This window comes from Eptatretus burgeri, unplaced genomic scaffold (assembly GCF_056783735.1).
Source record: "Eptatretus burgeri isolate ZD-2024b unplaced genomic scaffold, Ebu_testis_v1 Ebu_testis_scaffold_3193, whole genome shotgun sequence".
Classification (NCBI taxonomy): Eukaryota; Metazoa; Chordata; class Myxini; order Myxiniformes; family Myxinidae; genus Eptatretus; species Eptatretus burgeri.
Window position 1 is genome coordinate 125,464 of NW_028225143.1, and position 22,773 is coordinate 148,236.

Below are 22,773 nucleotides of genomic sequence, written 5' to 3' on the forward strand. Positions count from 1 at the left end.
AACTTTTTCAACTCATGAGATTCAACTCATATTTCCGAATTCTTATTTTATTAATATCATTATCGTTTATTAATCTCATGTCGTCATGTCACCCTCCCCCACCCCCCCCCCATCCCCTCCACCCACTCTTCCCTTCTCTTGTAACTCTTCAACAGTCTGGTTACTCGAGCGATAACTCCCGAAGTGGTGAGTTTTATCCTTCCTTGTTCGAGGAAAGAGAAAATGTTTTTAACGTTCAAGAACGAATCAATGAATGAATAACCTTGGAAATGGTTGAATGAATTATGCTGAACACAAAAAAGGTTATTATTGGTTCAACAAACTCTCAGCAATCAAACGCTGGTATATTAATTGTTTTATAGTGAAATATTTTTTAAAATCCGGAGTGTAATGAGTTATTTATTTAATATTTTCACCAAAGCTCATGGATCTGCAGGATCTGCAGGATCTGCAGGTGAGAAAGCGAAACTTGAGCTCGTGTGGATCTTCGCACCGAACTGGTCCGTTCGATGGTTTCATGTTCGTTTTATAACTTGGATCATGAACGGTTTTGGATGGGATTCACGATCCTTACCCGAGCAATGGATGTGTTGGTGATTGAGAGTGTCGGGGTCTGTGGGGGTCTTTGTGCAACTCTTTCTTGAGCAGTTCATGTGCTGCTCACATTTAAACCGTCAAACCCGGGTTCGATTCCTTCCCGCACAACAAACTGTCACCTTGCTACGTCACGGGCAGCCATCCTTCGGGTGAGATGTTAAGCCGGCTGTCCGTCATATTAGCATTAGCAGTGAGACGTTTAAGAACCTTCAATGTCTTCCACGAAGAGTCGGTGAGTTATCACCGGCACCCTGTACAAATTACAAATCCCTGCCCTGAGTGACTGTTGGGAAGGAAAGGTAAACCCACTCTTTCGAATCGAATGATGAATGAAGTGATGAGGTATAAAATGATGTCATACATGTACAAGAGGGAGGGGAACACGTCATAGATGGGATTTCCATTGACAATTCAATTCCGGCTCCGCTCCAGACATCGTGACATTCACTAAATCAATGAGTTCCTGTTTGAGTACACAGCACGAATCAGCACGGGAAACACAAGTTCTCGGTACGGAGTGAACGTCACGTACCGGGTCTGGACCCCTTGTCCTCGGGTGCACCGACCATGGACCCGCGATCTTCCGGAGAACCTCCCGGACCGACCACGTATCCTCCATCGGAGCCGCTCGTGGATCCCGGGGTGTTCTCTCTGAGATCTCGGGTCATGGTGGACCGCACGTCGTGTCGGGTGAAGGACGGTACGCTGTGGTAAACCGAGGGAAGAGCGCGAGCTGTTTGGGGAAAAAGCGAACAGAGAGATCGCGGTGTCTGATTGGTTCTCGCCACATCACGTGTCCATGATTTGAAATAAATACAAAGATTGAACGTTTCGTTTTAACGGATTGTTTGTGTTTCAGATTGTGTTGTGAAAGTGGAAAATCGAGTCCGAGTTCGTCGATGATTTTTCCCTTGATACGAAACATCGTTCTTTATTTTCTATTTATCGACAATCTTCCTTTCATAACGGAGTTATAATTATATGGGTATGTGGGTATGTAGGGTATGTGGGTATGTAGGGTATGTAGGTATGTATCATCTACTCCTCCGGGAGGATTTGACCGAGGAAGCTGAAACTTTCAGGGATTAATGAGGGAACCCCGACATTGTGTCTGTGCAAGTTTCGATTGATTCCATCAAGTTTTGAGGAAAAAGTTAATTCAGGACCCTTCGGGACCCCCATTCATGACGATAGGAGGAAAACCACGGGGTGACCTTCCCGGGTCAGATAACGGTCACGTGTGTGTCTGAGTGGTGCTCAGGTTTCGTACACCAGACGACGGTCTCCTTGGGTTAACCTGAGGCTGTCCCTTCGGGTGAGTGCCTTTAATGTCCTTTCCCTCAGAGAGGATGATCACCTGTCTTTGTTATCATCTGAGCTCAAGCGTTTAACCCGAACACCTCTCGCTTGGTGTGCGTGCGGTAACAAAAAAATAAAACAAGCCGGTAGGCAGCCATGGGTCGCCGAGCATCCGATGACCTTTGACCCCTGATCTGAGTTAATCTATTACTAAGCACTTACGAAATTGCAATCGAATCGGTTGGCCCGTGAATGAGCAAGGGGGCTTTGAATGGTCATTTTGCCCGATAAATACACTCATTGACCTTTGACCCCTGACCGAGCCGAGATAGGTCAATATGTCCTGAAGCAAAGTTCTAGTACTCATTGAGTACGATGTACCTATGAACTTTCATTCGTATTGGTTAACCCATGTAGGAGCAAGGGTGCCTTGAATGGTAATTTTGCCCGAAAAATGCACTTATTGACCTTTGACCCCTGACCTACTCGAGATAGGTCATTATGCAAATGAGTAAAGTTGCAGTACTCATTACGGTCTATAAGCATGTAAAGATTCATTCGATTCGGTTCAACCATCTTGAAGCGAGTGTACTTTGAATTTTCAGCGGGAATGCTCAATGGCCCTCGGACACCTAAGTTGAGAGGGTTGCCATTTGGAAACTATAAGATCTACAAAAAAATGGATGCCACATGGCGGATAGAGAATCACCTAGAGATTATGCATATCAAATCTCATCGAGTTCCATATGTTGATAACTACTCGGTATCAATTTGAATGAAAAGTACCGAAAATGCGGTTTGATATCGGAAATCCCCAAAATTCGAGGGGGTGCTGTGGGTGAACACAGATATAAATCGAAAATCCGGCTCCAATGTTTGTGCACAATGTATTCCAGATGATTAGTGTGAATTTTCATGACCATTTGACCATAACCCAAGGAGGAGTAGCATTTGGCACGAAGGCACCTCCAGCTCTCGTATATTATCGATTTTTGCCCTTTGACCCCTAACCTAAGCAATATCAGTCAATATGTCCTGAGGAAAAGTTGTAGTACTCATTGCGTGCTATGAACCTGCAAAGTTTCATTTGGATCGATGCACTCACCTGGTCGCTTGGGGGCCTTCAATTTTCGGGCATACCCCATTTGTAGGGGGCGCTGCGGGCAAAGTATTCCATAGATCACAAAAACCGGAATATATTTGGTACCGATTTTGAAGGTTTTTCGGCTGTTGCTAGGGGACCAAAGTGTCCCTAGCAACCATCACAATTCCCAAAGCACTTGGTCAGAAGATGTACCTACCACCCGAGTTTGGTCAAAATCGGCCAACGTTTACTACCAATTATGCTGATGACAAACGAACAAACAGACAGAATTACTGACAATGAGGGTCACCTATTTCGGCGACCCAACTGTTCAGCCTGGTGGATGTTTATGTGCCGCTCTTCCGAGTGCTATTGCACTGTCGTTTAGAACTGTGTTAACTGTATACCTAAGCTCCAGATAACTGAGCTCTCTTCACCCTTGTTTGTCATTCATCAAAGCGATAATATCCACGTGCGTGTGGCAGGTGCTCCCCTGGTGACATCTGGAGGGGTTTTCCACCTGCTCGATACCTGTCAGCACATGCGCTTCCTCGACATTTCATTCTGCCCCCTGTTGGACAAGGCGGTGGCCATCCAACTGAGAAATAGCTTTCCACACATCTCCATCAAGTACACCAGCAGCTGGTGAGGTCACGTGACCCGTTCAGAGCTACAAACACACCTGAGAAGGAACTCTGATCCATGCATGAGAAACCGATTACATCATGTCGGTTGAGGATCGTCCGACGACCGAACTGAAAACTAAATGTACAAGTGTGACATGATCAGCACGTTTATCAAACATCACGTTTTGAGATTTTTGGCTTAATTGGAGATTTGCTGAAAGGACTGCTTTTTGTCCGTCACCATAATGTACTGAACGTTCAAATTGACAAATGTTGTGCCAATAAATGTTCCCAAACTGAGAACCCACCTTTCTTGGAGTGTTATTCTTTCACCTTTCATCCCTCCGGCTTTTGCCAACAGATACAAAGGCTCTTTGTTATATTCTCTGGGTATGGGCCAAGGTTCGTGGAGGATCTGCAACACAAATCGTGCACACACGTGCAGACAAATACACGTGACAGCACCGGACAATTTCGCACAAACACGGCCGCTGAGCTTGGGGTGAGTGACGTCACTTCCCGAGGGCACTGCCATCTTTTTTGACGTCACTTAACTCGCCGCATCAGTGGGGCAGTCTAGAGATTTCCTCATAATGGATTCCAACCTACGGGGTTTGTCCACGCCATATCCTTTCAATGCTGAGCGTCCAACGTGGAAGCAGAGCGTACCATTTTTTTAGTCGTGTGTGATTCTGCCAAGGTCGGAATTAAACCGCCTTCCTGCCAGACTCAGGGTTCATGCTCCAACTGTTCTGACACAGAGTCTGAAAGTCTTTGTGGGTGAGTCCACGTTTCGTTGGGCATGTTGGTGAGAAATTATCAAGGTTGTCCTGGACTGAGATCGTGGAGTCGTGGCTTGGGATACCAGGCCGAACTCGGACAACACCAGTTGGTTGTGCCATTCGATTAATGATGCAAAGTTCATCTTCTCGACTATAAGAGAGAGGTTCGTCCGGCTGTCTGACGACATTTTTCTCAGAACGGGCCCAACGGATCTTCGTCAAACTTTCAGAAGTTCATCAGTCGGTGATTTCAGGATAATAATTATTTTTTTGAAAAATTTGAAAAACAAAGTTTTATTTTTTTGTCATTATTTTTTAATCACTTGAGAGAGTGCCGAAGCCTTTGTCGCTATATCAAAGGTAATATTAAATTACTTTTTATCAAAGGATCATGGTACCTCAATTGAAAACAAGTCCAACACCAAAGCTTTGTTCTCTGTACTGTGAATGTTAAAATCTTCGAGATGAGGTTGAAAGCCTTGGAGGGAAGAATGGGATTTTCAAATCAGATTGAATAAAACTTTATTTTTTGGTGGGGGGATGGGGAGGGGTACATAAAGTCAAGGCTCATGGAAGAGCTAGTACATTGAACCCATCAGGATGCAACAGAACAAACGGTAAAGTGGAGAGGGTGGGGGTACCAGCAGTGGAGTTAAAAGACAAGATGGAGGCAGATTTGGACAAAAGTGGGTGTGGGGAGGAATGGAGGCAAGAAAGGATGGATGGGGTGGACATTATAATGGATGCAGAGAGAAACTCTCAGGAAGGAATTCGGGGGATTCCGGTTCGGTGATCAACTCATGTGGATAACTGATCGGCACTCTCTCCGACCAGTTATTCACAGTTATGTTCCCCCGACAATTTACGTTGAGTTTTACTCTTTCATTTTTAGTTCGGCTGTTCGAAGAACAGAGAGCGTGAGCGTGAAAATGTTAAAGTTTTTGGTGCAAGTTATTTTTTCCTTTCTAATGTTTTTATCTACCACATTATTTTTTATACGCTCGATATATATATATATATATATATATATATATATATATATATATATATATATATATATATATATATATATATATATCATCCTTTTGTGTGTCCATCCACAATGTACGTTGAGTGTACAAAAAAAACACAAAAACTCACTCGAGTCCCAATACATTGATGCGGAAGTCCTTGTCCTTCAGAAAAGCACCAGCTCAAGTTTTATCCAAAGTACTAAATAATTCTACAACTTTTGGCCTTCAGGTGAATTGGGTTCAAACCCCCCAATGATGCAAGTCGTCTCAATTTGATGCGTACCTGCGTCCTCACCTGTCGGGACTTGCTTTGGGACTGGTGACCATGACTTCAATTCCTTTCGCTTTATTTACCCAGGTAATATAACTCGACTCCATCAATTTTGGGAAACAAACCTTGGATGAGACTGGGTCACCACTGAGCACGTGGATATTATTCGCCAATGAGAAAGCGCCGAGCTGCCCGAGTTCCACAACTTTTTGTTTTTTTTAAACACAGCAAGTCTTATCTCGCGTTGAAGGAAACCAGCAATGACGCACACACACCCCAAGGCCTTGAGTTCTCCAAACTCTTCCTCAGCATTCTCTGTGAAGCCATCCGTCTGGAACAGCAGCTGAGGTTGAAGCAAAACTTCGTGGAATACAAAACGTGAACCGTTCAGCCTGGCGGAGGTACGCGCTCGACCGAGTGCCCTTCTAGTTGTACGTGTTAACATCTTCATATCTGCTATGTTAAACCTCGTGTTGTATTAACGGTTAAGATCTTAAGGTCCTTGAGTTTGAGCCCCTGTCGTGCTGTTAACTAACAACAGGTGGGTTGTCTCTTCCTGGTGGGTTCTCTTCTTCAACAGGTGGGTTCATCCTTCCGAGGTCGGCAAAATGAGTGCCAGCTTGCTGGTATCCTGTGTCGGAGAGGCGACCCGTCCAGGATTGTACCCACTGCCCAAGGAGACTGCTTTAGGCCGCTCTGGACAGAGCATGGTCCCAATGGATGGATGGGTTGGCTTTACACCTCACCGCAGCTCCATGGTTACGATACACGAACATCTTCCTCTCCTTTTAACACAAATCGGGACTTGGTGAACGGTACATCCACAAAGGATGGGAAAAGGTGTTCACCTGAAATCAAGGTGCACGGTTTCAGGTCGTCGCGTTTACCTGGAAGAGCGACGGAGATGCTGCGGTGCCTCGTTTGCGTCGGGACAGGGAAGCCGTGCTCCGAACGTTCCTCGGGTACTCCGACCGTGCCTCCGTCGATTGAAACGAGCACGTACAACGAACAATGCGAACGTCACAATTGGAAAATAAATAATTATTTCAAACCACCGTCTTTCATTTCTCTCTTATTTATTTATTTATGTATTTAAAACCCACGGGTCCGAGCAATTGAAGGTTGTTTGTAACAGCAGTGGATCAGCAGTTCATGAACCAACTCTGAGAACTTGCACACCTTGCTATGAATTCCAATTTTAAGGCCTTCCTGGCATCAGGAAAAAAATAAACAAAGGATGAAGAAGACAGAAGAAGAAAACAAGAAGAGGAATAAGAAAGGCTCAAAGACTTTGATAAATGTTAAACATGAAGTGGAAACAGCTGTTGGTGAAAGAAGTTCAAACTGTTAACAGAGTCATGTGATCAGCAATGGAGACACACTTTCTTAGCTTCACAGTTAACTGAACTCAAAACTGGCACAAAAACGTGGGCACAGCACTTTCATTCGTCACGAATCAATCACCTGGCAAGGGGATACCACAGGTGGGTATCAAAAACTTTCAAAACACTTCAACACATCAGATGTCAAGGCCACTGGACAGTCATCGTGGAACACAACGGCTCTTTTACACAGGAGGTGGAGGAGGAAAGGGGGACAGAGGAGGGAGGGGAAGGGAAGGCAGACGTGCGGTGGAACGTTAATTACGATTCAGCCAACACCCACTTTGAAGCCTTCAATCACATCACCTGTTCACACCTGGAAAAGCAAGGCGATACCAGCCAGCACCCACTTTGAGGCCTTATCCTTTGAACGAAGACCGAAAGTCCACACGTAAGTCAGCCCACGCTCTTGAGTCTTGTACACGGGACATTCGTACACGGTTCGGCTGTCTTGGCGATCGACTAACACGGCCTTCACAAGGATGACCGGCATCGACGATGTCAGCTCCTTGGGACGTGATTCGGCCAGTGAGCCTGACTGGGTATCCCATCGTGCACCTGCAACGATAAAAACATCTTCTGTTATTCAGCAGGAACCTTGAAGCTCGTCCAAAAGAGCTCGTGACGCAACGTTTCGCCGAATCATTGTCAGTCCATCAACGAAATATATATATATATATATATATATATATATATATATATATATATATATATATATATATATATATATATATATATATATATATATTGGATTAATCTCAAGGAAATTGTCCCCAAAAGAAGGCTGTCCTCGGATGATGATAACAATGGAGAAAAGACTGCCAAATTCTGGAGGGTGAAGGCCTGTTCGAGCATTGTTCTCAGGCTGCCATCTTTTGACTCGACTCGAGTGTGACGCGATGGAAATGAATGTGGAACGAATGACAGGACGTGTGATTGGGAAGAGCTGGGTATGTGTTGAGTGAAGCGCACTGTTACTGGATGACCACTGACCACGTGATGTTTGAACGACCAAAATATCTGAAATCAGCGGCTATCAGCTCCCAAAGAGGTGCGGTCTGCGTGAAGTGGCTTTCTCAGGTTTCGACACAAAGCATTGAACAATCCAACGTTGGAGGTGTGCCATTTTGAGGAGGTGTGCCATCATCACTTGGTTTCAGGTGACTTATGTTTGTACTGGTGGCTTAACCTGCTGGTTTGGACAAATCCGTTAAGGTTGTCTGGTCACGGACTCCGTACTGCAATGTAAGATCGGTCACGGAGTCACCTCTCGCCGGACAGCATGGCTGGCCCAATAGGTACGGTGGTGGAGATGAAGGCCGCCATCGACCCGGATGTATATTATGGTAATTAAATAGTGTATCATCTCTCTCTCTCTCTCTTTCTCTCCACCTCTCCCCCTCTCTCTCTCTCTCTCTCTCTCTCGCTTTCTGTGGTGACCTGCCCGAAGGCAGGTTCTTCGCTGCTGTCGAAACGTCATGGCATGGATTACACCGGAGAGTTTCATTCTCAGCAGCAGTCAGGGCAGAGATACAAATTTGGACGGAGTGGTGGTGCCATTGGCTTCTTTTTTGGATACAATATCGAGGCTCATAAAAGAGCTAATATGCAGAACGTACAACAAAGGGAGCATGAGACAAGATGGGCAGGAGAGGGAAGGACAAAGCAGTCTGGAACAAAGATATGAGGATATCTGTGGAAGGGAGAGGGATGGGGCGTGGTACATGGGGTAAACAAGATGGACATGACAGGGACTTTCAGGAAGGAAAACAGGGAATTTGAAGGAGGTGGGTTTGGGGTGGATTAACGGGGAAGAAAAGATCGTGGTTTTGGATGGGGGAAGATAAGAGATGGTGGTGAACAGCTGTTTTGAAGACTGAGAGGGAAGAGTGGAATTGGAGTGTATGGGGGAAGAGGAAATATGGGCGCAGAGATCACAGGCGAAGCGGGGTGGGGGGGCGCAGGCCGGAGCGGGAAGAGGGGAGGTGTGATGAGATTTGAGGTGGTGGTAAGAGAAGGTGTGATGAGATTTGAGGTGGTGGTAAGAGAAGGAGGTGTGATGAGATTTGAGGTGGTGGTAAGAGAAGGAGGTGTGATGAGATTTGAGGTGGTCGTAAGAGGAGGACGTGTGATGAGATTTGAGGTGGTGGTAATAGGAGGGAGTATGATGAGATTTGAGGGGTGGTTAGAGGAGGAGGTGTAATGAGATTTGAGGTGGTGGTAAGAAGGGGTGGTGGTAAGAAGGGGAGGTGTGATGAGATTTGAGGGGGTGGGAAGAGGGGAGGTGGAATGAATTTTGAGGGGGTGGGCAGAGGGGGAGGTGTGATGAGATACGAGGGGTGGTTAGAGGGGAGATGTGATAATATTTGAGGTGGAGGGAAGAGGGGAGGTGTGATGAGATACGAGGGGGTGGTAGGAGGGAGTTGTGATAAGATTTGAGGTGGTGCGAAGAAGAGAAGGTGTGATGAATTTTGAGGAGGTGGGAAGAGGGGGAGGTGTGATGAGATACGAGGGGTGGTCAGAGGGGAGGTGTGATAAGATATGAGGGGGTGGTAAGATGGGAGGTGTGATAAGATTTGAGAGGGTGGGAAGAGGAGGAAGTGTGATGAGATTTGAGGGGTGGTTAGAGGAGGAGGGGTCATGAGATTTGAGGGGTGGGAAGAGGCGGAGGTGTGATCAGATTTGAGGTGGTGGTTAGAAGGGGTGATGGTAAGTAGGGGAGGTGTGATGAGATTTGAGGGGGTGGGAAGAGGGGGAGGTGTGATGAATTTTGAGGGGGTGGGAAGAGGGGAGGTGTGATGAGATTTGAGGGAGTGGGAAGAGGGGCAGGTGGGAGGAATTTTGAGGGGGTGGGAAGAGGGGGAGGCGTGATGAGATACGAGGGGTGGTAAGAGGGGGAGGTGTGATGAGATTTGAGAGGGTGGGAAGAGTGGGAGGTGTGATGACATTTGAGGGGTGGGAAGAAGAGGTGTGATAAGATTTGAGGTGGTGGGAAGAGGGGGAGGTGTGATGAATTTTGAGGAGGTGGGAAGAGGAGGAGGTGTGATGAGATACGAGGGGGTGGGAAGAGTAAAGGTGTCATAAGATTTGAGGTGGTGGGAAGAAGGGGAGGCGTGATGAGATACGAGGTGGTGGGAAGAGGAGGAAGTGTGATGACATTTGAGCGTTGGGAAGAGGGGGAGGGAAGAGAGGGAGGTGTCATGAATTTTGAGGGGGTGGAAAGAGGAGGAGGTGTGATGAGATACGAGGAGGTGGGAAGAGGGGAGGTGTGATGACATTTGAGAGGGTGGGAAGAGGGGGAGGTGTGATGAATTTTGAGGGGGTGGGAAGAGGACGACGTGTGATGAGATATGAGGGGGTGGTAAGAGGGGAGTTGTGATAAGATTTGAGGTGGAGGCAAGAGGAGGAGGTGTGATGAGATTTGAGGTGGTGGGAAGAGGGGGAGGCGTGATGAGATACGAGAGGCGGTAAGAGGGGTGGTGTGATAAGATTTGAGGTGGTGGGAAGAGGGGAAGGAGTGATGAGATGTGAGGAGGTGGTGAGAGGAGAGGTGTGACACGATTTGAGAGGGAGGGAAGAGGAGGTGTGATAAGATTTGAGGTGGTGGTAACAAGGGGTGGTGGTAAGAAGGGGAGGTGTGATGAGATTTGAGGGGGTGGGAAGAGGGAGAGGTGTGATGAATTTTGAGGGGGTGGGAAGAGGGGAGGTGTGATGAGATTTGAGGGGGTGGGAAGAGGGGAGTTGTGATGAATTTTGAGGGGGTGGGAAGAGGGGAGGTGTGATGAGATACGAGGGGGTGGGAAGAGGGGCGGTGTGATGACATTTGAGAGGGTGGGAAGAGGGGAGGTGTGATGAATTTTGAGGGGGTGGGAAGAGGAGGAGGTGTGATGAGATTTGAGAGGGTGGGAAGAGGGGGAGGCGTGATGAGATACGAGAGGTGGTAAGAGGGGAGGGGTGATAAGATTTGAGGTGGTGGGAAGAGGGGAGGTGTGATGAGATACGAGGAGGTGGTAAGAGGAGAGGTGTGATAAGATTTGAGAGGGTGGGAAGAAGGGGTGGTGGTAAGAAGGGCAGGTGTGATGAGATTTGAGGGGGTGGGAATAGGGAGAGGTGTGATGAATTTTGAGGAGTGGGAAGAGGGGGAGGTGTGATGAGATTTGAGAAGGTGGGAAGAGGGGGAGTTGTGATGAATTTTGAGGGGGTGGGAAGAGGGGGAGGTGTGATGAGATACGAGGGGGTGGGAAGAGGGGAGGTGTGATGACATTTGAGAGGGTGGGAAGAGGGGGAGGTGTGATGACATTTGAGAGGGTGGGAAGAGGGGGAGGGAAGAGAGGGAGGTGTGATGAGATACGAGGGGGTGGTAAGAGGGGAGTTGTGATAAGATTTGAGGTGGTGGGAAGAGGGGGAGGTGTGATGAATTTTGAGGTGGTGGGAAGAGGGGGAGGTGTGATGAGATACGAGGGGTGGTCAGAAGGGAGGTGTGATAAGATTTGAGGTGGTGGGAAGAGGGGAGGTGTGATAAGATTTGAGGTGGTGGGAAGAGGGGAGGCAGGTTAAAAAGGAATCAGTTTCTTCGCAAAATATGTCATGGAATCTTTGAAGTCTCTCGGACTGTTCTGTTCGAAGAGTCCTCAGTTTATCGTCCCACCAGATGGACAGCACACTCATCGATGCAATCAATGCCCCGCCTGCGAAGCATCAGGTTGACCGTTTATTGTGAGGTTGGGAATTGAACTCAGCCAGTAAATGTACAATGAGGATAAGACAAAGATATTTTGTAAATTCCACTTTCGGATACTACATGATGATTTCTGGACAGTCAAGTCAGGAAATCGTGCCGAAGGCTGAATGTATCACACCAGTAGTGTTACCTGACCAGGATGCGTAAGGTTAAGGAGTGGGGTCGGAGGGTCAAGGACACACCTTCCATGAAAAGTCCATGAATATAGGCCTCGTCCTGGTGGGGACTTGTTACGTCCTCTCGGTTCTTTGTTGTCACTTCCACAGCCAAGGCCATGGAGTCAAGCGGCCACTTGTTGCGACGTGCGGTCGCCTGCATGATGGCAGTGAGGAACGATTGAGGGTTGAACAACCCACCAAGCCACACGGTATTCGGGAGGATAAAATCGGCGGTCCAGCCCTCCAGCTCCTGCCAACACGATACACGCACAAAACAAAATTATTATATCAACTTTTGTTTTTATTTATATCTGTTTGTCCGTCCATCTGTCTGTGTGCAGACGTCAGTGTACGATCGAGGGACTACTCAATTTCATTTGAATGAGATATTTTGAACACGAATCGGAACACAAACCTGCAGCTTCGCGGTCCTTTGGCTCTGGATTTGGCAAATTGTACGGAATCTCTTTCCGATGCGCAGATGAAGGTAATTAATGTTTTCTTTTTTTGTTTTTTTTTTAATCTGCCTACCTGTCCTGGCAGTCAAGATTGAAGATCATTCCGAACAGGAAAATTCATGTTTTGAGTGACATCATAAAGGACACAAACAACAGGTACAAATCACGAGTGACGTGTTCAATAAGGTGGTGTAAAAGACGGTGCATCAACAGCGGGAAACTTCCTTTTTCTACAAATTAATTATTTACTTGAAAACTGTAGAACACAAAATCTCCTTCTTGGCACTTTGAAACCCCCCTTCCGTTTGGCAGCACTCCATTGGATAAACTCGTACGTCACCTCGACCAATCACATGCACCTGTCGCTCCCTCAGTGTTGGGGTGCATCGAGATTCAGACAAAAATGGCACCTCGTCGGGGAGTACATGTACATCGTGCTCGGAAACACAAACCAAGAGCTGAGAAGACCCTTCCCACGTCCTTTTCCTCAAGGATGCGTGGGGTAAGATGTTCTCGGAACTCTCTGGCTTGCTGTGCTTTTTGTTTGTGGGCATAGTCGAGGCTCATGGAAGAGGTAGTAAAGAAAAAAAATCGTCAAAGTTCTTCTTCCTCATGTTCTTTCTTGGTCTTCTGCTTGATTCCACATAAAGTGGAAGAGAAATTGAGAGCCAGATATGCTATTGTTGTTGCTGTTGTTTCGCATGCAGCCTGTGGCTGCTTGGCTTCATCATTTTATGGAGGCGTGGCTGTGCCGCTGATACAGTGCCCCCTGTGACCAGCACGCCGGTGCTCATTTCACCGACCTCAGAAGGATGACAGACTGAGTCAACCTACCTGGTGTTATTTCAACGGTACAAGAGTATGCATCGAACTCAAGACCCTAAGATCTTAAGCCAGCCACCTTAATCGTTAGCCAGAGATGAAAAGAGAGCCTAAAAAACACAAACGAGACCAGGTGATCATGTGTCAACGTTTGATTGTTTTTTTGTCCGTTTTGATCCTTCCTTCATGTAATATGTGTGTTGGTGAACTCATACCCGTATGCGAAGTTGCAGGTCTGAGTGCCCAACAGAAAGGCTGAACATGGAGGGATAGGCCCGACGAGTCCATGCCGCAGGCACGGCATCAAAAAAGATGGCCGTTTCCAACTCCTCCATGTCCGTTGTGATGGTTAGTTCACCCTGAGGATGCAGAGGATGCAGATGGTTAGATCACCCTGAGGATGTTCAGAATTCAGAGGAATAAGGTCAGAGGGGAGAAAATCACCATTGTTTGGTGCACCTTGGTTGCACACAGCGATGAATCTCAGTCGATAATCATTGTTACGTCACGTTTGTACACTTGTATTGTTCAACATCGTATTTCGTTATTCAATATTGTCCGTTCACGATTGGCAGACCCCTCTCAGACCAAAGGAAATTAAATGCGACCTTTTTTGGTTGACTTTGAACACTTGGGGAGGGAGGGGGAGGATGTGCCGGTTCGGTCGGCCCATTGTTCTCAAGTCATTTTCAGTGTAAATTCCTGAACTTTTGAACCCGTCCGGGATGCCAGTCCGGTTTCCTCAACACAAGGCCACAACGACCACAGATAATGATCATGATCGTGTTTTTGAAAACCCATGTGCCAGCAAGATGTGATGACGAATACTTTTGAACAAAAAAGATCAGATTCAAATTGTCCGCTTCCTTGGCGTCGAAGAAATGGGGAAAAAACATTCGATTTCTGAGATCCAAATTGGACACGTCACACTTAGTTTCGACATTCCTCCCCCAAAAAAAATTCGGAATTGCAAGATCCACGTGTTGTGGAGTTCCCTCAAATGGGACCATGGCTGCACCAACCACTGCTGCACGGATCATGGGCCTTCTTCAGGAGTCGCGAGAGATTTGTGAGCGGAGTACCGTCCGTCCTGTTCGAACGAGGGCACGTGCACCTTGAGGCCGAGTTTCACTTCTTGCAGTGACCTTCGCATCTCTCTCGTGAGCAGGTTCACATGCTCACATTCCTGATAGGCGACGACCACGAAAGGAGTTCGCTTCTCTGCCTTGCTCATCAACTCGGCCAAGTTGAAAGGCTCGGGAAGTTTCTGCAACACTTCGTCCAGCGTGGCATTCACCTGCGTGAGACGAGGACCCAGTGTTAAGATCATGTTCGTGCTTGGAGGTGAGTGGCACATTTTCTGTGTGTGTGTGTGTGTGTGTGTGTGTGTGTGTGTGTGTGTGTGTGTGTGTGTGTGTGTGTGTGTGTGTGTGTGTGTGTGTGTGTGTGTGTGTGTGTGTATATATATATATATATATATATATATATATATATTTTAAACAGATGTTTGGAACGACAGAACTTTGATATAGATACAAACAAACACGACATAATGGTGACCGAAGCTTTTCGTGCTGCACTCTTCAGGGTAAAAATCGCAGCAAGTGAAGGAGGAAGTGAAGGCGCGGGCTTCATACAAAGTCTTAATAAGGTAGACGCTGATTGGTTCAACCGTAATGACGTCACGGTTAATCCGAACGCCCATTGGTCGGCTCATCATCTTCACCTCGAGCTCCCATTGGCTGGAGCAGAGTTCGTCGATGATTGACGTTTGCAACCGCATCCTGGAGAGAGGGGGGATGGGTTTCCCCAAAGGTCCATTACGGTTGAACCGTGATGTTCGGATTAACCGTGACGTCATTACGGATGATCCAATCGGCGTCTACCTAATTGAGACCTGCGTATAAAGCACGCGCCTTCACGTCCTCCTTCACTTGCTGCGATTTTTACCCTGAAGAGTGCAGCACGAAAAGCTTCGGTCACCATTATGTCGTGTGTGTTTGTATCCATATTTTATATATTTATAAATAACAGGCTTTTGTGAACCTTGAAGCAAATGAAGATTGTATGAGCTGGTTTGGCAAGAAATTATTTGTTACTCTTTCCTAAAAAAAAAAAAGAGTGAGTGCCTGCATGTGAGTGAGTGAGTGAAGTGAAAGTGTGCCTTTTCCTGTCGAGAAATATCTCCTGAACCTCCACCCTCGGCCTGTCTCGGCTGCAGCTCGAGGAGTGTGCGGAAGAGTTTGCTGGAGGTCACGGTCAGAAAACCGATCTCGGCATTGGAGTGAAGCCCGTAGAGTTGGGGGCTTTCGGGGGGCAAATTCTCACTCACGTAGTCGTGGTACCCCTGGGAAATCAGAAATGACAAAACTGTACGTTCTTCATCATCACCGACAACGCACGAGAGATCAAGACATCGATAACTTGGTCCTGAACGTTCCTCATGCTCACCGAGCTAACGATGCAGCTTGCACAAAGCGAAATTATTGGTATCACACGGATTATTGCTGTTATTACACAGATAATACAATACAATACATGGGTTGCTTCCCTGGTGCATTATCTCCATCAGATGTTCCCCATTGTTCCAAGCTGTGCCAATGCAAGTTGTTTATACACAACATAACTGATGCTACAATCCCTGAGTAAATGGTTCATTAAGCAATAATAATGTAAACGGTGAATAACAGCAAACGTAACAAAATAACCACAAATGGCAATCTTCGAAATTCTGTCCTTTCGGTGCCTTCCGTGCGGAGAAAAGTTTAAGTGCGGAAGGATTTGAAGTCTGAACTGACGGCCCGGCAAGAATGTGTCCCGAGCGCCGAAACGTCCTGCGTCTGAAAAATCTTTGACGTTTTCACAAATCAATTACAAGAAAGACGTGACAGCCTGAACTCACGGTATCTCCAGAAGCTTGGATGGAATCCTCGAGACGGTGAGAATGAACGTATAAAACCCCGGTCGTCATGGAATCAAAGGATTTCACTCTTTCTGGCCAAGGATCTGCTGGAAAATAAATAATGCAAAGCCTCTTGTAAAGAAAACATTTTTTGTTTTGTCATGCTCACACGTGAGAGGCAACCGGTGTCCGTCATGGTTCTTGGGTCGAAAAGACTTTTATAACACACGAGCGAAGTACCTGCCCGACGGGCGATCTTGTTCCAAGCGTGCAACGCGTTCTTCTGACATGTGCCTTCATTTGGGCGGAGTATAGGCAACTGGCAGCTGTCTCAATCGCTCCCCAAAAATACACAAACAAACAAATTAGCACGCGCGTTACGTGCACGAAGCCAAAAAATACTTACTGCTTCGAATTAAAAACACCTCACAGCACTGGAAAACGTGGGGGACAGGAATACTGGAGACTTGTAATACCCTCTCCCACCTGGAGGTGGCGCCACATGATACACGTTCACATGGACAATTTGCTCCCTCCCCTCCTCCTTCCTCTCCCCAAGACAACAAGCAAAGATAAAAACACCCCTGTGCACCAATTGGGTTCATGCTGATCCGATGCAGCAGGTATGGATGTAATCGGCACAGAGCAGTCGGAGGAGTAGCACCACACACACACACACACACACACACACACACACACACACACACACACACACACACACACACACACACACACACACACACACAGACACAGACACAGACACAGACACACACACAGACACACACACACACACACAGACACACACACACACACACACACACACACACACACACACACACACACACACACACACACACACACACACACACACACACACACACACAGACATCGGTCGACGAATTCGAGTAAAGGATAAAGAGCGATGTAACACCTTCCTTGGATGTGTCTGCATCACGTGAAACAAACACCGTGGTCAAGCTCATTTTCCAATTATCTGGGATACCGAGATCGGAAAATCCTGGCTGGAAGAACGGACTCCAAAGGAAGAAGAATCCTCGTCGTGAGCATCGTTACTGTGTTTCCAACCGACTCCGTCTCTCCGCTTGTCGGAGTTTTGTGAATATGCTCAACCACGTCACCGTCAGCGAAATCTCTTCCATTCTGGAACCCTCTGCTCAAACATTCTCTTAAAAAAATTAAATTATCTCAAGATCTTTAAAAATAATAATAAAATTAAAAATTTTTAAAAATCATTTTCTACAATTTTTTGAACCTGACAAAGGTGAGACGAGTTCAACCAAACGTGCCTTGTAGTCGGAGTTTGGAGGTACGGGGAACCCAGGAGCGAGTAACGATTCTCCGTCGAGCATCTCGGTCCGCACGAACTCTTCGAGGTACGTTTTGCACAAGCGCCGGTCTCGGTCATCGGTGATGTGTCCGCCGTACATTATTTCCCCAAACAAATAGCGCAGGTCATTCCAAGGCACCTGGGAAGCGAGCACAACGTTCGCCGAAAGTCATCGACCCGGCATCGTGCATCGTTTTTGAGCGACGTTCACCTTGATCACAAAGTGCACACTCGTATTGTCCGACTGTAAAAACGCGACAACCTTCGTATTGTTCTCCAGGTAGTTGTGCAGGATGTTGACCGAGATGGTCAGGTCTCCGTTGCTGAAGGGGTAGCTGCGGTTCCAGCCCTGTGCGCCGAACTTGCGCCGTTCCGCCACGACGGCGTGGAAGTAGCAGAGGGCAAAAAGCACCGCTTTGAACTCGTTCTCCTTGGAGCACGTCTCCAGGGTGTCCTGCGAGGTCACAGCACATACACATCCATCGTCACACAGCCGCGTGCTCGCGTCCGAAACCGAAAATTAGAGGGAATCGACACGTTCTGATAACATTAACTCTCTACGAAACAATCACGACGGCGTTAAAACGTCATGAAGCTGTGTGCGTGCGTCTGAAGCCTCGTGCTCAATACCCATTGGTTGGACGGCTAGTCTGACCCCGCCCTCGATTGTGAGCCGGAAAAAATCATCCGTCCGCCATTTTCTTTCTCTGGTGAGTCTGAAGACGTCTTCGGAAGTCTCACGTTCACCGTCGCCATGGCCGATAACTTTCCCGTTCAGTTTAAACGACCGAAACGAGTGTTGAAATGATCAAGTGTCCACAGATCACGTCCATTGTGAAGGCGACGAGCCTCAGGCTTCAGGCATGCAGGCCACGAGCTTTAGGCATCAGGCTTCAGGCATGTAGGCCACGAGCTTTAGGCCTCAGGCTTCAGCATGTAGGCCACGAGCTTTAGGCCTCAGGCTTCAGGCATGTAGGCCACAAGCTTTAGGCCTCAGGCTTCAGGCATGAAGGCCACGAGCTTTAGGCCTCAGGCATGTAGGCCACGAGCTTTAGGCCTCAGGCTTCAGGCATGAAGGCCACGAGCTTTAGGCCTCAGGCTTCAGGCCACGAGCTCTAGGCCTCAGGCTTCAGGCATGTAGGCCACGAGCTTTAGGCCTCAGGCTTCAGGTGCAAGCGCAATCGGATCCGATCGATGTAACCACCCCATATTACATCTGCACACCAAGCAGTGGCCATGTCATGTGTTTTTGCTTCAAACCAGTCATTGATCGTCCATAATGTAACCCAAGTTATTTAACATTTCCGAGAGCGATGGAAACAGCAGTCTGTTGCCAATACGCCGTCCAAATTAAGGGATGAGCAATTTTGGATGATGAAAGTGGATTCAGCCCGACCAAGCTCGCCATAAACGAGTTTGCCGCACTTATCCAGCAGGCAGCCCTCATTGTGTGGGACGAAGTACCGATGACGCGTCGGCGTATGCTTGAGGCACTGGGCCGGACGGACGGACGTTGTGAGAACCGCCGCAGGAGGTTTTGACGTTCGCAGGCAAGGTCATTTCACTCGACGGTGACTTCCGCCAGGTCGTGCAAGTCGTACAGTGAGGTCCACAGGCACAAATGACTGATACACGCACTTCCGCGTCCATGAGCTCCATGAAAACGTGTGCGAGTACGGCGCGGCGAGAAATATGCCAGACGTCTTCCGCACAACTGGGTAATGGTGAAACGAACAAAATCTCCCAAGAAACTCTGCAACAGACGGACTCGTGATAGTTAAATGTGGAGAAGGTTTCCTGAAGTCTTCTCAGGAATATAAACCAAAAATACTTTTGCAAACTTCCTTGGTGAATCCTTGCCAGGACTATTATCTAGAGGTCTGATTGACTTCCTGGTTGCAAGAAAAACATAAAGTTGGTCCATCGTAAAAGAAAAAGGGTTTAAATGTCAGATTTTTTTTTCTTTTTTGACCGGTTATTGGAGGTTTTTAATGTTTTTTTTTTCATGTCCAGTGATTAAAAAGGAAATTTTCTTAAAACCAGACAGAGAATAAAAATGAAGAAGAAGAGTAAAGAAGAAGAAGAAGAGTAAAGAAGAAGAAGAAGAGTAAAAAATGAAGAAGATGAGTAAAAATTGAAGAAGAAGAATAAAAAAGAAGAAGAAGAGTAAAAATGAAGAAGAGTAAAAAATGAAGAAGAAGTGTAAAAAAGAAGAAGAAGAGTAAAAATGAAGAAGAAGAGTAAAAATGAAGAAGAAGAGTAAAAAATGAAGAAGAAGAGTAAAAAAGGAAGAAGAAGAGTAAAAAATGAAGAAGTGTAAAAAAGAAGAGTAAAAAATGAAGAAGAAGAGTAAAAATTGAAGAAGAAGAGTAAAAAAGAAGAAGATTAAAAAATGAAGAAGAAGAGTAAAAATGAAGAAGAATATTAAAAAAATGAAGAAGAAGAGTAAAAATTGAAGAAGAAGAGTAAAAAAGAAGAAGAGAAAAAAATGAAGAAGAAGAGTAAAAAAGAAGAGTAAAAAGGAAGAAGAGTAAAAAAATGAAGAAGAGTAAAAAATGAAGAAGAAGAGTAAAAATGATGAAGAGTAAAAATTGAAGAAGAAGAGTAAAAATTGAAGAAGAAGAGTAAAAAATGAAGAAGAGTAAAAAATGAAGAAGAAGAGTAAAAAATGAAGAAGAGTAAAAATGAAGAAGAAGAGTAAAAAAGAAGAAGAAGAGTAAAAAATGAAGAAGAAGAGTAAAAAATGAAGAAGAAGAGTAAAAAAGAAGAAGAAGAGTAAAAAATGAAGAAGAAGAGTAAAAATGAAGAAGAAGAGTAAAAAAGGAAGAAGAAGTGTAAAAAATGAAGAAGAAGAGTAAAAATGAAGAAGAAGAGTAAAAATGAAGAAGAAGAATAAAAAAATGAAGAAGAAGAGTAAAAAAGAAGAAGAAGCGTAAAAAAATGAAGAAGAAGAGTAAAAAAATGAAGAAGAAGAGTAAAAAATGAAGAAGAGTAAAAATGAAGAAGAAGAGTAAAAATTGAAGAAGAAGAGTAAAAAATGAAGAAGAGTATCCTGGGAATATATCATCAACTCATCCTGGGAATTCTTTCAAAGAAACTTGCTCTCCCTCATGCACAGATTTATCCCCTCTCGTGTTCAGTTGTCTTACCCTTCCTCCCGCCCTTGGTTTACTGAAGCTTATGGCGAGGCAGTTGTCCTGAAACAACTTGCCTTTGCCTCATGGAAAGCAAACCCAACTGAGGGCAATCTCAGTTCTTTCCACAAAGCTCGGAACAAGTGTGTATCTACCCTTAGGAGAGCCAGAAAACAACATCTTTCTCATCTAAAGTCTGAACTCTCAAACCTCTCTCCCTCCTCAAAATCCTGGTGGCGTTTAATCAAATCTGTTTCTGGTGTATGTTCCCCCTCCATCCCCTCCCTTACCTCAAATGGCCGCTCTGCTGATTCCACACGTGAAAAAGCTGAATGTCTAAACTCGGTGTTTGCAGCTAAATCTTGTGTCCTAAACCCATCTCTATCTCTACCCACTTTACCCAGTCGCACCCAACTGTCCCTGGACTCTGTATCCTTTTCTCCTGACAAGGTGGAGAGCTCGCTTTCAAACCTCGAGTCAGATTCTGAAACCGGTCCAGACGGCATCAGCCCACGTGTCCTCAAAGCCTGCTCTTCTGCTCTTGCTCACCCACTCTCTGTTCTATTCACCCTCTCATTTGCCCAAGGTCATCTGCCATCTGCTTGGAAATCTGCTAACATCACTGCCCTGCATAAAAAAGGTGCAAAAACAGATCCCTGTAACTACAGACCAATCAGCCTTCTGCCAATCATCAGCAAGGTGATGGAATCCATCATCGCCTCAGATATGAAATCCTTCCTCTTCTCCAATGGCTTGATTTCCAATCATCAATTTGGTTTCAGACCAGGTCACTCTACCCTGGATATGCTGCTTCTGCTCTCCCATCAATGGATGGAGGTCCTCAATGCCAGACAGGAAATCCGAGCCGTATCCCTGGACATATCACGTGCTTTTGACACAGTCTGGCACCCTGCCCTACTCACCAAACTCTCTTCCCATGGTATTCAAGGCCATCTCCACTCATGGCTCGCAGACTTCCTCTCCTGTCGCAGTCAACGTGTGGCCCTAAATGGAGTTCTTTCATCCCCTCTTCCTGTGCAGGCTGGAGTTCCTCAAGGTAGCGTTCTGGGCCCTGTTCTTTTCTGGTTTTCATCAATGATCTCTCGGACTCTCTGGAAAATCCTCTATTTCTCTTTGCCGACGACTCCACCCTCTGCCGTACCATCTGTCATCCCTCAGACCGGCAAGCAGCAGCTTCTTCGCTCACTGCAGATCTGGATAAAATCACAAACTGGTCCAACACGTGGAACATGTCTTTCAATCCAGACAAATCTCACACTCTCACTATGTCTCTTCGAAAGGACCGTTTACAAAACCCCCCCATCCACTTTCTCAACAATCCTCTGGAAGAAGTCTTTTCTTTCAAGCTTCTCGGTCTCACTATCTGCCATGACCTTTCCTGGGAAAGTCACATTTCCAACCTCGCCTCAAAAGCCAGTCGCCGACTGGGAATCCTCCGTCGTGCTAAGTCCTTCCTCGGCCCTCTTGAGCTCCTGACCACTTACAAAGCTTTTGTCCGTAGCCTGATGGAGTACTGCTCTCCCCTCTGGGCTGGTGCTCCTGCCTCCCACCTTTCTCGGCTTCACGCTGTCGAAACCAGGGCATTTAAGATCATCGGCATCTCCCGCAATGAAGCTGAGTCTTTGGGCCTCTCACTCAATCACCGCAGGTTGGTCGGTGGTCTTTCTGTCTTCTACCGACTCCTCTCCAGCCTTGCCCCCCCCTGCTCTCTCTCTGCGATTTGTCCCCACCACATTTCCACAGGGCGCTCAAGGTCCGCCAACAACCCCCTTCTGGTAAAACTACCAAAATCACGAATCACTGCTCATCTTCACTCTTTCATTCCTCTTTTTTCCCGCCTTTGGGATAAACTTCCTCACTCTATTCTTTCCCATTCTTCCCTCCAGGCTTTCAAAACAACTGTTCACCACAACCTCTTATCTTCCCCCATCCAAATCCTCGATCTTTTCTACCCCCGATAATCCACCCAAGCCCACTTCCTTCATTTCTCCTGCTTTCCTTCCTGAAAGTCCCTGAAATGTCCATCTTCTCTTCGCCATGTTCCCCGTCCCATTCCCATCCCTCTCCCTTCCACAGTTCACGTAATTTGTCTGTTCCCCACTGTTTTGTCCCTTCCACTCCCGCCCCTCTTGTCT

The 22,773-nt window shown here is 46.5% G+C and overlaps 1 protein-coding gene and 1 long non-coding RNA gene across 3 annotated transcripts; one reads left to right on the plus strand and one right to left on the minus strand.

The window, feature by feature from the left end:
• Positions 1 to 460: 460 nt before the first annotated feature.
• On the plus strand, positions 461 to 3,913 carry LOC147006307 (uncharacterized). The gene is made up of 3 exons (XR_015054933.1): positions 461 to 1,297; positions 1,457 to 1,582; positions 3,466 to 3,913. It is a non-coding gene; the product is annotated as an uncharacterized LOC147006307 (long non-coding RNA).
• A 2,818-nt stretch (positions 3,914 to 6,731) lies between these two features.
• Positions 6,732 to 19,551, minus strand: LOC147006308 (dynein axonemal heavy chain 17-like). 2 transcript variants are annotated; one of them, XM_085869106.1, is made up of 8 exons: positions 18,948 to 19,539; positions 17,746 to 17,937; positions 17,443 to 17,622; positions 15,398 to 15,580; positions 14,348 to 14,530; positions 13,449 to 13,592; positions 11,978 to 12,203; positions 6,732 to 7,612 (listed from the first exon to the last, which is right to left on the minus strand). In XM_085869106.1, exons 1-8 carry the CDS (start codon positions 19,140 to 19,142, stop codon positions 7,365 to 7,367), a joined length of 1,551 nt encoding a protein of 516 aa, XP_085725232.1. In that variant the 5' UTR covers positions 19,143 to 19,539; the 3' UTR covers positions 6,732 to 7,364. The 2 variants fall into 2 exon arrangements, with proteins under 2 accessions (XP_085725232.1, XP_085725233.1); XM_085869107.1 differs by lacking the exon at positions 15,398 to 15,580 and having other exon boundaries at positions 18,948 to 19,551.
• Between the last annotated feature and the right edge of the window lie 3,222 nt (positions 19,552 to 22,773).

Coding starts and splice junctions, on each gene's coding strand:
- LOC147006308 (XM_085869106.1), bottom strand. CDS start 19,142: ATGGAGCTCATGGACGCGGAAGTGCGTGTATCAGTCATTTGTGCCTGT. Junction 17,623..17,745: donor ACCTGGAGAACAATACGAAG/GTTGTCGCGTTT, acceptor CTCGCTTCCCAG/GTGCCTTGGAATGACCTGCG. Junction 15,581..17,442: donor CTCCAAACTCCGACTACAAG/GCACGTTTGGTT, acceptor CTGATTTCCCAG/GGGTACCACGACTACGTGAG.